The following is a 13,650-nucleotide window of genomic DNA, read 5'->3' on the forward strand; positions in this document are numbered from 1 at the left end:
GTGTTAGGCAATGATCCTTGCAGGCATGAAAGCTAAATCATCTTATGACGTTATAGATGGGGTCATTTGTAACTGTGCCATGCTGTGATTACTACTGTGTGACGATGGATCCTCCTAGACTTCCATACACCAGGTTGATTGGAGGTAGGGAGTTTGACTTAACTTGTTTTTTAAAAAGTAATGAAGAGCTTTTTAACAGAGTTCAATGTGAATATTTGTGTTCAGGGAGGGTCTAATGAAAATGTGCTTTCCAGGTACATTGTAAAATATGTATACCAATTAGAAAAATGAGTACATTGTGGTACATGTGCTTTTACCACAAGGTATCCAACACACACACACAAGTTACTCAAACAGTCCTCCGTCAGAATAACACAAGAAAACAAGACAGAGACCATCACAGAGTCAAGGATTTATCAAACTTCAGTTTTGAAGGATCATTATATAGCTAGAGGTTTGATGATTAACATTATGCAAATAATGCTGCACAAATGAAAGGCTTACATTTGTTATGATGTCTGTACATTATGAATATGTAAAATATTTATCATTAAGCCCTTCTCTGAAAATCTCTGAGTTAGAGACTTTAGAATTGTATTACCAGCTGTGCCATATATCAAAGTCTCTTTCTACAAAAATATATCACAAAGTAAGACATTTTCTTTTTATGTTACCTAGATTTGCAGGTATTAACAGGAAAAATGACTCTACATTTTTTAATAATTGTTGTACTCAGATATGAATGGTTTTAAAAATCCTTTTCAAATATTCCTTTTCTTTTAAAGCATGCCACCTAGAAAATGGATGACATTGAATGAAACCAGTGACGTAGCACCGTTTATTTCGTCATCTAGTTAATAATCAAAAATGTATTTCAGAATGACAAGCTACATTTGTTCAAGAAAGGCAAACTCACTCAGTTTTAATAACTTTCAAAATGAACTCTGATATACTGGCATTGCTTAGCTCTTTATAGCAATGTAATACCTCAAATCAAATTGCATATTTTTACAGGGATTTTTCTACATTCTTGGTTGTTGTTGTTGGATCAGAGTAATGCATTATGTAGCTAATTCCAGGAAAGATAACAATCAACATTCTGAATTTTTGTCATAAAGCAACAAAAAATAAGTGTAATTATTAAGACTATAATGATGAGAAGATTCTAAAATCCAAACACCAACATCACAACTCTCCGTGACCGCTCTAAGACCATTTGGAGAAAAAGTCCACCAACATGAGAACGGGAGGGCTACACTGTAAATAAAGACCACAAAGGTCAATACATTTAGTGCATAACCTCTGTAAACCTGAGCAGGTGCTGGTTTGATTAAATCCTCTTTTCCAGTTTAATTTGGATGCCCTTCTCTGGTCTCAGGATGAGCTCTCCTAATGGCCGCAGATCTTCACGTTTCTGACAAGCTTCAACATTGAAGTTGCGAAAGATGGCTGCCAAGATCACCTTTTCCTCCATGAGAGCAAAACGCTGACCTGAGAAGGATTACAGACAAACACAATCAGTGGTTACTCTCCAGAGAATCTCTGAGGAAAATGTGCTTGACAAAACTGATAAACTACAAATCAAACCTATCCCATTTCTTACCGATACAGTTGCGGAGTCCAGCGGAGAAGGGAATGTATGCATATGGAGGCCTTCCCACTGAATTCTCAGGCAGGAAGCGCTCTGGCCTGAACTCCTCGGGCTCGGGAAAGTAGCGCGGGTCACGGTGGAGAGCGTAGGTGACGACGATGGCGTTTGCACCTTTGGGCACCTTGAAACCATCTACAGGCATAAAGAAACTTAATTACTGTTATAAAATGGTGGAGCTTATATTTGTACTTTGGCAATCATCTGTAAGGATTCAGATAACTTTGTGATCATATGTTTTTATTGAGGACTATAGGTAAAAGGTGAGATCGCTATAAGACAGTCCAAAGTTCAATTACAAAGATCAAACAACATCATGCAATACATTTTATTTGACAAAGATACATATTTTCAGATGAAAATCACAAAAGAACACTGGCCTACCTAGGCTTCCTGGTCGGATTTTCATTCAACAAATATAGTGTGAACCCTCGTCTGTTACTCACTGATATGGCAGTCTTCACCAATGTTGCGGGCAAAGAAAGGCACAGAGGGAAACAGTCGCAGGGCCTCCTTGATCACACACTCCAGGTATTTTAGCTTCTTGAGGTCCTCTATGTTAGCAGGCCGGCTAGAAGTACCTTTGTACAATAAATAAAAACAGTGTTAAAGTCAGAACACAATACAGGTAAACCGAACAGAGTGTAAATGAGGTCAGACTGTGCTGAATGAAGTACTTTGCTTTTGCACTTTCTCCCACTTCTATATCCTTGACATATGTTCTACTTCTACAGTAAATAAGATCTTGTTTAATTGACACACCCCATTGATGTGTTGCTTTTAATTAGAAGTACAAAAGACAATGCTTTACTGCATTCATTTCTATATATGACCTGTCTAATTGAACAATTATTAATGGAACAAATTGGTTGTATAGAAATCTGCAGTTAGGTCATGTTTAAATAGGCCTATAACATCAAAATAAATCAACAAACTAAAGGACATTGACCTGGTGCTAGCTATAGCAGATGCTAATCTGTTATTACAGCAGATCCATGCAGCTAACGTCATGGAGAAATGCTTGAAGGCCATCGTAAATCCACAAAGGAGGGGAAATAATTAAATTCTTCTTTATGTTTTTAGGCAAATATTATCACAGCTTATATCCCTGCAAAGCCCCATTACACTTGTAACAGATACATCTGAGTCATAAGGCCTTTGGGAAGGAAAACAAATGATGTCATGATAGTGAGAAGGTGTGGTATTAGTGGAGAGGGCATGTTACTGTTACCGAACACCTCCTGGAGCTCTTGTTGAACTTTGCTGTGTGCCTCAGGGTGGGAACCCAGCAGATGAATGGCCCAGTTCATGGAGGCTGCCGTAGTGTCATGGCCCTGAATAAAAAGGTGTGTTGAATTAATATAAAACCAAAAATATTTAAGACTGTGAAGCTGAGTTAATTGATTTTATTAGGACCACTTGGGGACATAGCAAAAAGCTTGAAAATGAGCCGTAAAGTAATTAACTTATTATAGTGATTTCCATTCAACAGACACGGAGAAGCATTAGCAGTAATCCATTGTTTTGGTTTCGGGCAATCCATTCAAGTCTAATATGGTTTACTCATGAACTGCTTTTTAACTAACCTAATACAGGTAACAATTTCTAACTATAACACAAGGCATGTTAAAGACAGTCAGTCATGATTTGATATGAGAAAGATTGTTTAGTTGGTTTTTTAAGGTATGACAAGGTGTTGTGTCAGTGTGTCATATACTCATCATGTATCCATGACAGTGACCAGAGGAATGTGCATACATAAATAATGTTAGTTGTATATTTTTAACCACCAACCTCAAACATAAAGGTGTCCACTTCCTCCCGAATTTCCTGATTGTTCATTCTGTTGCCATCTTCATCGGTGGTCATCAAGAGCATGTCCAGAAATGCTCGCCTTCTCTTTGTGCCATTGTCAGAGTCGTTATCTGATTCAGTATTGGAAATGTTCTCAGATCTTTCATTTATCACCTGAGAAGAAATTAGGGTCAAGGTCAAGGCTGAATGTGGATTTGACTTGATTCAATACATTTTCAAAATATAGATTTTCAAACCACTGGCTCCATTACTTACCTTGTTTGTAAAGGAGTGTAGGACCTTGAGCGTCCTGTCATGCTCCCGCCCATCACCAAAGTAATTGTACACAAAGTTAGGCCAAAACCAAGGTGTCCTCTGTCTGCGGCTGACAATGTCACTCATCCTAAGGACAAAAAGATAGGATGAAGGCCAAAAATTAAATAATAACCATACAATTTAACCCAATAACTCTATTATTGTCTGTGTTGTGATCGAAAAGAAAATGACTCACCTATACACACTTTTAACATACTCAGAGTCAGAATTATTCTGGGCGTAGATTTTTTTTCCCATTGCGGTTTCTGAAAATGAAATGTTGAATATTTGTTGGACATCTTTCTTATGTCTAAGTCACATTCAATTGAAATATACTCACCACAGATAATGTCCAGGGCACACAGGGTAATGTGATTAAAGCAGTTAAATGAACCCTTCCCTGCCTGCTTCTCCAGTTTCTCCACCAGGATTTCCGCCTGCTCGTTCATCACTTCCAAAAACTCCGTCAGGATGGAGAAGTGGAAGGTCGGGGTCAACATCTTCCGCCGCTGACGCCACTTAGGGCCAGTGCTGACCAAAAGAAGAAGACAACAAAGTCAGTTAAAGTGTTGGAAAGAACAACATCTTATTTACATATCGTTAGAGATATCTTAAGTCAAGGTACAGGATGAGATCAAGTGGCAACTTCAGGTTAAGATATTAAGACTTTGACATTTGTTAACACTTTGGGAGCTCGTTCTTGCTAAGCAGCTTTGACGTCTCCTCTAGTCTCCTCACATTTGCTGTTTATTTTTATTTTAGTAAACATATGCTACATACAAACTTTTTACTCATCAAGACATTCATTACACTGCTGACCCCTTCCATATCTCCACACCCCATCTTATCTGCAATACTTATAAAATACATTTGACTTTGAGACCTTGTGTTGCAAGCCTGAGCATAGACTGTAATTTTATCTTAAAAATACACAAACATTAAATTGGTTGTAGACGTTATAACAAGAGAATAAACTGTGTTTGGAGTAACCCTCTGGCCTTTTACCAGATATTTCCACCGAAATACACACTATTGTTCCCCAGGCAGTGATAATTTTACTTCATACACCACCTTCAGATTAAAATAACAATTTATTACAAATAATCCATGTAAAGAACCATGTTAATTGTGGTAATCCCTCACCCCAAATCTTCCACGTTGTCAAATAATAACCCTGCAATTCACTTTTTAAACATTTATACTTCTCTAGCACCACCTTCTGGCTGCTGGTATATAAACATTGCAACTAAGAAGCTTCTTGGGTGTAATGTAACAAAGTAGACAAGCTGCCCGGTAGTGTATGAAATAATTCAAAACAACCCCACCTTTACCATGTTCGACAGTGAAGTGGTGAACACATTAATGCACCAATAATTTTAATACAATTATTTTTAAAAATATCAAAGTAAGTAAACAAATGAAACAATCTGACTACTTTTTCCACCTCTGGACTTACTCTATAGTATGCATCTGGGACAAATGGTCTTATTATGTGATGATTGAAATTGTGTTGTTGTTGTTGTTGTTGTTGTTGTTGTTGTTGTTGTTGTTGCTGCTGCTGTCGTTGTTGTTGTTGTTCAAAGCCAGCCTGAGTTTTTTTTATTCTAGGGCTATGTTTTTTCTTTCTACGTATTAAAGCCAGATGTGGGATATTTATGATCATCACCAACAGTCTTTAAATATGGAGCAGAAAGAGCCTCAGATAGATACCTAGTAAGAAGTCCCATTCCGAGCCAAGGGTGAAGGAAAGTGTATGCGTAGGATTTCTCCATATGAACAGCATTGGTCAGAACGGTCTACAAGCAACAAGTGCAAACAAAATAAAAGTGAGAAAGAATAACCAATAAAACAGCAATGTTATTATTCAATAGCTGCAGATGTGAGCAGTTGCAGTCATTAGCAGTAGCAGTGGCTGCAGTGTGTAAAAGTGCAATGACATTCAAAAGACCATGTTGTCATAGGGAGTGCGAGGTTAAGGTCTACTCAGGTTGTTTTGCTGAGTTTCAATGCAGCATGCTTCTGCCTCCTTTAATGAGTGTCAAATTAATGGAAGTGCTTCAATATTTGGATGTTTTGCTGATATACATTTTACAAACACTTGGACTGTAATTGCTATATACAGAATGTGCATTAAAGAAGACACACACACTCTCATACTCTCATTCAAATAGGCTACTGAGACTACATATTTAGAAGAAAATGCATGTGGTTATTCAGAGATACACCCACTGTCTGCGTACTTGGTGTTTAAATGTAGAGTTGTCAGTCACTGTACCTCAACAGTCTCAGCATGAAACAAAATCACACATGGAAGTGTTCCAATCCAGATTTTAAAAAGTGGTGCATCACTGAACTCATTGACAAACTCCTGAATTTGGCCAAAGAAATCTGAAAAAATAAATACAATTGAATGCATACAGTAATTATACAGCATCAAGGACACACTAAGTTTTTCACTCACATCTTTTGTATTATATGCAGCCTCCTGTAGCAGTATGTTGATTGGTGTCTTACCTCCTGGATTGGTTTTGAACGTTAGTGCATTTCCAATGATCGGATACGTTCCCTCCATCTCTGGAATAGGCTTCATTGTGAACCATTTGTGCAGGTAACCACTGAGCAGCTTGTAGGTGATGTAAGTCAGAGCAACAATGACAATGCTGATTCCAAATAAAGGTATAGAGTAACTACCGAGTAACACTGCCATCGTGTCTGCTGTGTCTACTGCATGCACTGTGTTTGTGTGTGTTCAAATAGCAGGAGGGCTGTGCACCTGTGCCTTAACTACGGACATGTGACATGCTTTGCCTCTCCTTTTATCTGCAGCCACTGACAGATTACTGGGTTAAGATAAGCACAGTATGTATGTTCATTTATAGCTGTTATTATTAAATGCCCATAAAGGAAAAAAGAGATGCATAACGTTGGCAATAGGAGGGAGATAAGTACAAAATATGGAGGGAAATAAATGATTGAGTTTGAATATGTGGACACATAATATATGACAAAGATGTTAATTATTTACTTGTTGGTATCAGACTGGCCCCTGACCAAGGCCTTTGTCCTATTTATTTTCTCCTTGTCATTGCAAATACCTTAATGTTACATTCAACTTGATTGGTTAATAAATAACATCCTTACCTTTGTGATATTTATAATTAAAACCCTTTTATAGAATGATTGTAAATAATAACGGGACAAAACAACACCTAATTCACATAGTTCACTAAACAAAGGAATCCAGAAATATTAACACTTACATAGTGAATAAAACTATGACTGAAAGTAAATAAATAAAAAGGTGGGCAACGAGCTGGCCACAATAATAATACCCTTTTTTTTTTTAACTGGAATTGTGATTTAAATGCCAACACTATAATACGTGATGGGCACCATTTTTTTTTAATGATTTCTGAAGCAGAACCAGATTGGAGATTTAAAAATTGGTCTACTGTGCTCTCTATGTGATCATGATGATACCGAGGTCATATCAAAATACTAAATTACTGAGGCATTTTTTGTTGTTTAGAAGAAGTGGAACCTTCATTGATTCAGTTGAAATTCAGTCTCCACTCTGATTTATACACACAGTTATATAGGTGCTCACATGAACATGCATTTGGAGTCAGCCAGTCGGTCCGGGGCTAGGGGTTAGTTGGGAGTTTGGTGCCTTGCTCAATGGCACCTCAGCAGGACCGAGGAAGTGAACTGGCTACTCTTTGGCTACCAGTCGCTCCATTCTTTTGTTGTTCCGATAGGAACGTGAACCGCCGACCTTTCGATTCCAAAGCCAAGGCCCTACAGATGAGCCACTGCCGCCCTTTATAGCCTTAATACATTTTATGGGTCATTTGAAACTTATAAAGACAGCTCTAAATAAAGTCTAGGCTATATTGTAAGGTTGTTAACCTTACGTGAGTACAATTATTTTATCTAAACCCTGATCATCTCCGGTTTTGTGGAATAAAAACCCAGCCTTAATGAGCTCTAATTGTGCCACCCACATAGAGTCCTGACACGCCATTCAGACCGCACATGGTCAGATTAGCAGGTGTGTTTTAAGCAAAGAAAAAGGTGTAGTTTCTTACTACAACCACTACATAGCATGATGACACTATTGTATATTAAAGCAAACCACGAAGAGGTGATTTACTCTCTGCTTTTATGGGAAATTAAGGGGATTTTCTATCAACGAGATAATGAATTATTAATGAATTCTGATTACTTCATAAAAGTAGACATGAAATCATTTTTCCACCGAATTGTTACTTTCAAAAGCCACTTCCTGTCATAAAAAAATAAAATAACTCAAATCAAGGTTATTTTTTAAATTGCACATTTATTAGACTTGAGCCAATCTTTTAACACTTTATAAATGTAACATTTCATGAAAACAACCTGGAATATCATTGCCTTTTTCATTTAAGATATTTTATACTATACATAACAGAAAGTATAGAGTTCATTTCTTAATGCGATGTAAGTGTTCAGCTGGAGTTTTTTTAAAAACAAAATCGGAAAACATTGCATTTTATGCTTTAAAGTACTACAACAGGCAAAAAATGTTTACACAAAAACATGCGATGCGAAGAACATACAAAACTACAGTTCAGTATATAATGTGTATGTACAGTAAGTATATGTACAAGAGGGCAAATTCAGATTGCAATTCATAATCACTGAACACAAAAGTGGGACTAATATTCAAGATGGAATTTCCCATTCCTCCCAATGAACTGTATTTAGTCCTTCAATCGATTAGTCATACCAAGTGCCATGAGGAGCTTCTGATGAAAGGCCGGCACTCTCTCCTTATGGACTGGCCAATCCAAAATGCAGCATGGACGCAGCATGCCCCTGCGAAGGTAGAGTGAGCGGGATAACTTGTAGTCGTGAACATCCTGCAGGAATACCAGAATCACAGAGTCCCTGTTGGCTTCAATGTCCCGGTGAATTGCATGTTGGGCTATAAATCTGGATAAGGAAAAAAGAAGGGTGAAAGGGCAGAGACACAACTGTGAGAACTAACTATCATTAAGTAACGTAAATACCTACAGTATGAAACCCTAAGCAAATAAACTGCACATCACATATTTCCTAATGGCATATTTTAGATTGTACTTAAATTTGTATAAGTGTAAATCCAGCAGTGTATGTTTGATTTACCTTGTACACCAGGGGTCCTTGAGAAGAGTTTCAGTGACCACAAACAAGATTTTTCTGGACCTTCTCATATTATCCAAGATTGAGTCAGGCTGTGACATACCAGGCAATGAATCTCGATCCTCCAAACAAAACCTGCACATGTCATTCTCTAAAGGGGAAAGTCTTCTCTCCACCCAGCTGCTGTCCTGCTCTGCATGTATGATATAAGCATCATACTCAAATTCCTGGCCCTCTGCAGCGTGGGTATCGCTAAATCCTAATGTGCGATTGATCAATATGTTCCAATAAAACCGAATCCTCCAGCCTTGGTACCGCACCACAAATGCAGAGACCATCAGCATGATCACAGCAGTGCTGGTCAGTATGTATAGGGTCTGAAATGGAGTCATGTCTTTGCAAGAGAGGGGGTCAAACTCCATGATGGAGCGGTTAAAGTAGGCTAGTGGAGTGTTACACAAATACTGGTCCCTGAGACCCGGCACATGGGTCATGTTTGTTTCATTTAACCATGTCACAAACCACATAATGGTTTCACATGTGCAGTCAAATGGGTTTTTGTCCATGACAAGCAGGCTGATGTTGCTCAGAGGAGTTTTGAACACCTCTGGCCTCACAGCTGTGATCAGATTCTTCTGTAAATTTATAACCCGCAGTGAATTCAGATCACCAAAAATGGAGTCCTTAAGACTATTTAAAAGGTTGGAGGACAGGTTGAGATTACGAAGGTTACCTAATCCTCTCAGAGCCTCAGCTGGAATCTCATCCAGCCCGTTACTATCCATCTGAAGGGTTACCAAACTGAGTGAGTGTTTAAGGAACAACACTGGCCCACCAAGGTTGGCACTCTTCCACAAACGGGCCAAGTTATTGTGCTGGAGCTTTAGCACTTTCAGGTACGCAAGACCCTTCAACATATCTTCTCTGATATTAGCAATGTTGTTGTTGCTGAGATCCAGGAAAGTGAGGTTGGTCAGGGGGCTGAATGGAGAGGGATCCAGGTTAACAGCTTCGGCTTTAAGAGTTTTTCCCAAAGTCAGGACTCTAAGATTGGGCACGTTAACAAAAGACGTGGAGATTAGATTGACTGTCTGCTGGTTATTCGACATGTAAATCTCTTCAATTTGATCCAACCCTTCAAACTCTTTCCCAGTTAGAATTTGCTTGATAAAGTTGTTATTTAGAAGTAGCATGGTGAGGTTTTTCAAAACGGAAAAGCTTTGAGGATCAATCTGTGAAATAGCTGTTCCGGTGAGATTTAGCTTTCTGAGCGGCGATCCAGCAAGTGAGACTAAAGTCTTGTTGTTGATGATTCTGAGCGAGGTATAGTTACTCCAGCTCATATCGAGTTCTTTAAGACTTGTCAAGCCTGTAAATGTGTGCTCTGTGATTTTTTGAGCTGCTGTTTTCTGTAATATCAAACTCTCCAGGGCACTTAATGGTTGGAAGGAGAAATCTTCGATAGTTGGGATGTAATGATGTTTTACCAAAGCTTTTGTCATTTGGAGTTTTTTCAAACTTTTGAGGCCCTGAAATGTGTTTTTGTTAAGTTGCTTGATGATGTTGTCTGACAAAATAAGGGTCTGAAGTCTGGACAGCCACAGAAATGAGCCATCTCCAATGGTAACCATGTCATTATGGGATATATCCAAATAGGTTAGATTTGTTTTCTGTAGCGCTTTAAAGGTTGTGTTTGTGAGTGTGGCCAGCTTCATCTTCCGGAAATACACGGCCTCAATGGCTGTCCCTGACAGCTCTGAGCAGAGTTCAGAAAAACCCAGTGTGCCCATATTGCTTCCATCCATGATTAAAGTACGTAGGCCTGATATGGGTGTAAAGCAACCAGGCTCCAACTGCAACAAAATATAACATATCTTGTTGAGAGACGAAAAAGGGAAATAAAACAGACAACTGAAAGCAAGGCTCTCCGATGATTAGTTGTAACCCTTGTTTCAGTTTTCACAACACCATTTCATTTCCTATTTCTAGGTAAGTTTCTTACCGTTTTTAGAGACATAAATGACATGTTGAGGACAAGAAGAGAAGATGAATGCTCTAGAAATAAGAAGTCGTCTTTCTTCAGAGTGGTGAAGTCATTTAAAGCCAGATTGAGGCTCACAAGGTTGGGTAGCTGAGTCTGAGTGCCGAGCTTGGCTGACCGCAGTTTGTTTAAGGACACATCAAGGACTTTCAGCCTCTGTGAATCATGAAAGAGAATAAAAACATTTTGGTATTTAATGAAATATATAATTGGCATATCAAACAATTGTAAGTAAAATGAGGCAAAAAAAATACTATTCCCATCTTTGACTCATTTTTGTGAACATCACCATTATAACACCCATAGCTCATGAAGCTTACAATAACCTTATCACCAGCTATTTCAGATCCAACTGATCAGTGAGACTGGCATCTGTACCTGTAGTGCAGAGAAGGGCTCTCCTTGTAGCTTTAGCTTATTACTAGCCATTATCAACCATGTTAGATTGGTGCAATGATTCACGTCTTCCTTCTTCAGCACATACACTTGATTGTGTTCCATGTTCAGTGTCTGCAGCAGAGGCAGTGTCTGGCACAATCCCGGGTCCAGCTTGGTGATACTGTTGTGACTGACAATGAGACGGCGGAGGCCCGGGTATGGGGCTAGTGAGACAGGGGGGATCCCTTTTAATCTGTTGTGAGACAAATCCAGGCTGATGATGTTGCTGGGGAGGTCTGAAGGGACCGCAGTGAGGCTGAGGTGGCTGCAGTCAGCTATGCCGTCATGCACATGGCAGGAATTCTTCTTCTGCAAGGCTACGCAAGTGTGCGGTCCCGGCATGAAGTAACATATGATGATCATTGTTGGGAGAAGGGAATTTAGGACATGCATCATTTCAAAAACCTTTAGAAAAAGAGAAATACAATCAGTGTAATCCCAAATCTACATGAACTCTTCTGTTATTTTGCCAAATTGTAGGAAGCACAAGCAGAATATTACTGGTATTTTTTTAAATATCTGCCTCTTTAGGTACTAAATATTCCACCATGTTTTCATCTAGTTGCTATCTTTTTATCTGGGCTAAAACATGTAGTGTTCTTTTATGAGATTCTTTGTTAAAACACCTGCATGACACTTCTGAGTGTAAATCAAAACAGGACAGTTACTGAGGCTGTGAAACCAATGCAACAGACTAAAATACACTAAATGCTTCAGAGAGGTGAGGGGAACTGAGTTTTGTTATGTGATAAATGTCTGTTTATCACTATGAAGAGCAACATTGATCATATCATTCACAGTCATTTGATCTATTCTTGATATAAAATATGAATTAGTGCCATGCATGATACAAAACACATACATTGTTTTAGTGAGGAAAAGAGTTATATTTCTCACAAACATGATAACTTATATACATTTAAAAAGCTAGTTTTACCGTAGGCATGTATGAATATTAGGCTACTCGGAATCATAACAGCATGGTGTCACGTTGACACGTACAACACTATTATTTTTGCATATAAAAGCTACAGAGTTCTTACCGGATTTCGCCTTGGCATTTTATAATTTGAATGTAGACTGCATGTGCTTGAAACCGAATGCAATCACTTCCAGAACCACATCTCTATTCCTCAGGAGCGGAGAGAAGAGTCTAACGAAAGATGTATAAAGCACACACTGCAAAGCAAGAAAATACGGAAGTGAGACATTTGAAACTCCGGTTTCACTTCCACAGCTTGTCTCTTGATCCATTAGATTAAACTGTTCCATGAAGACGCAAAAACAGACGAATAGAGAACTTTGATGATATCCATACCAACTTCCTACAAACCGAAAATAAACAGTAGCCTATGATTACGTCCCTAAGATTGCGTGGATAATGAAATATGAGTTAGACAGTTAATGTTTTTTAAAGGCGTCGTCTGGACAGTGTTTGTCAGCTACCTGCATGTACAAAACATACCGTAAATTCGGAGTTAAAGTTGAAGCCAACTATTTTTTGAAGTTTGGCATTGTATTGGCGTTTGGAATAATCGCCAATACTATGCCAAACTTCGTAAATATAGCAGCGTAAACCGTGAATTTAGCTGAAAAAATGGTCGCCTCAAAAAATGGTTATGTGTTGTAATATTAGATTAGCCGATCCGTTTAGATATCAACAGATCGGCTGTGCTATTTCGTGTTGATGCACACAGTAAACAACATAACACACGTTGATAACCGAGTAAAGTGTAAGACATTTGGAGGAGCAAAGCTGGCAGCAAGTTTACCCTGTTAATAGGAATTAATAACATGCATTTACCTATTTGACTGCCCCCAGTTCATTCGGTGCTCTCTTGTAAATTATGTACAGCTGTTTGAGGCGTATAGTTCAGGAGAAACACCTTCTGGAAACCGATCAAGACTGTACTCTGCATCTCAGACTTGGCTATTTGCTCCCATATGCGTCACACAAAAAGCAAAAAGAAAAAAAACAAAAAAGGACTGGTTGGCCCAGACTGAAATAAAAGGTTCAACAGTTCTGTCATTTACAACGCTTTATGTGTACAGTACCATCAGCAGGCATTAATCATATGTGAAAGTGGACACCCTGATTATAGCTATCTGAAACTTTATAAAAGGGTCACTGACAAACTCCAATGGATCAATTTAAACATGATATCTTTTGAATTCAAGTAGCATGAATGAATGAGTCAATGTTAATACCTTATTCAGGATCATAATGGAGACAATGTTCTAGTAGTATCAC

General features: G+C 38.5%; 2 protein-coding genes across 2 annotated transcripts; both read right to left on the minus strand.

The window, feature by feature from the left end:
• Nucleotides 1-400: 400 nt before the first annotated feature.
• Nucleotides 401-6,532, minus strand: LOC134864058 (cytochrome P450 4V2). Its single transcript, XM_063882804.1, has 11 exons — nucleotides 6,272-6,532; nucleotides 6,033-6,145; nucleotides 5,468-5,553; nucleotides 4,098-4,288; nucleotides 3,954-4,023; nucleotides 3,719-3,845; nucleotides 3,443-3,616; nucleotides 2,880-2,982; nucleotides 2,095-2,229; nucleotides 1,604-1,783; nucleotides 401-1,491 (listed from the first exon to the last, which is right to left on the minus strand). Exons 1-11 carry the CDS (start codon nucleotides 6,462-6,464, stop codon nucleotides 1,331-1,333), a joined length of 1,533 nt encoding a protein of 510 aa, XP_063738874.1. The 5' UTR covers nucleotides 6,465-6,532; the 3' UTR covers nucleotides 401-1,330.
• A 1,544-nt stretch (nucleotides 6,533-8,076) lies between these two features.
• Nucleotides 8,077-13,376, minus strand: tlr3 (toll-like receptor 3). Its single transcript, XM_063884382.1, has 6 exons — nucleotides 13,204-13,376; nucleotides 12,443-12,578; nucleotides 11,340-11,804; nucleotides 10,923-11,117; nucleotides 8,924-10,773; nucleotides 8,077-8,731 (listed from the first exon to the last, which is right to left on the minus strand). The coding sequence occupies exons 2-6, from the start codon at nucleotides 12,458-12,460 to the stop codon at nucleotides 8,500-8,502; spliced, it is 2,760 nt and encodes a 919-aa protein (XP_063740452.1). The 5' UTR covers nucleotides 12,461-12,578; nucleotides 13,204-13,376; the 3' UTR covers nucleotides 8,077-8,499.
• Between the last annotated feature and the right edge of the window lie 274 nt (nucleotides 13,377-13,650).

This window comes from Eleginops maclovinus, chromosome 5 (assembly GCF_036324505.1).
Source record: "Eleginops maclovinus isolate JMC-PN-2008 ecotype Puerto Natales chromosome 5, JC_Emac_rtc_rv5, whole genome shotgun sequence".
NCBI classification, from domain to species: domain Eukaryota; kingdom Metazoa; phylum Chordata; class Actinopteri; order Perciformes; family Eleginopidae; genus Eleginops; species Eleginops maclovinus.

Excerpts from the sequence above, each read along its gene's own strand:
- tlr3 (XM_063884382.1), bottom strand. Across the intron at positions 10,774-10,922 it reads CATTTATGTCTCTAAAAACG|TTGGAGCCTGGTTGCTTTAC; the intron begins GTAAGAAACTTA and ends ATTTTGTTGCAG. Across the intron at positions 8,732-8,923 it reads AAGGACCCCTGGTGTACAAG|ATTTATAGCCCAACATGCAA; the intron begins GTAAATCAAACA and ends TTCCTTATCCAG.
- LOC134864058 (XM_063882804.1), bottom strand. The coding sequence starts at position 6,464 with ATGGCAGTGTTACTCGGTAGTTACTCTATACCTTTATTTGGAATCAGC. Across the intron at positions 3,617-3,718 it reads TACACTCCTTTACAAACAAG|GTGATAAATGAAAGATCTGA; the intron begins GTAAGTAATGGA and ends ATTTCTTCTCAG. Across the intron at positions 1,492-1,603 it reads TGGACTCCGCAACTGTATCG|GTCAGCGTTTTGCTCTCATG; the intron begins GTAAGAAATGGG and ends AATCCTTCTCAG.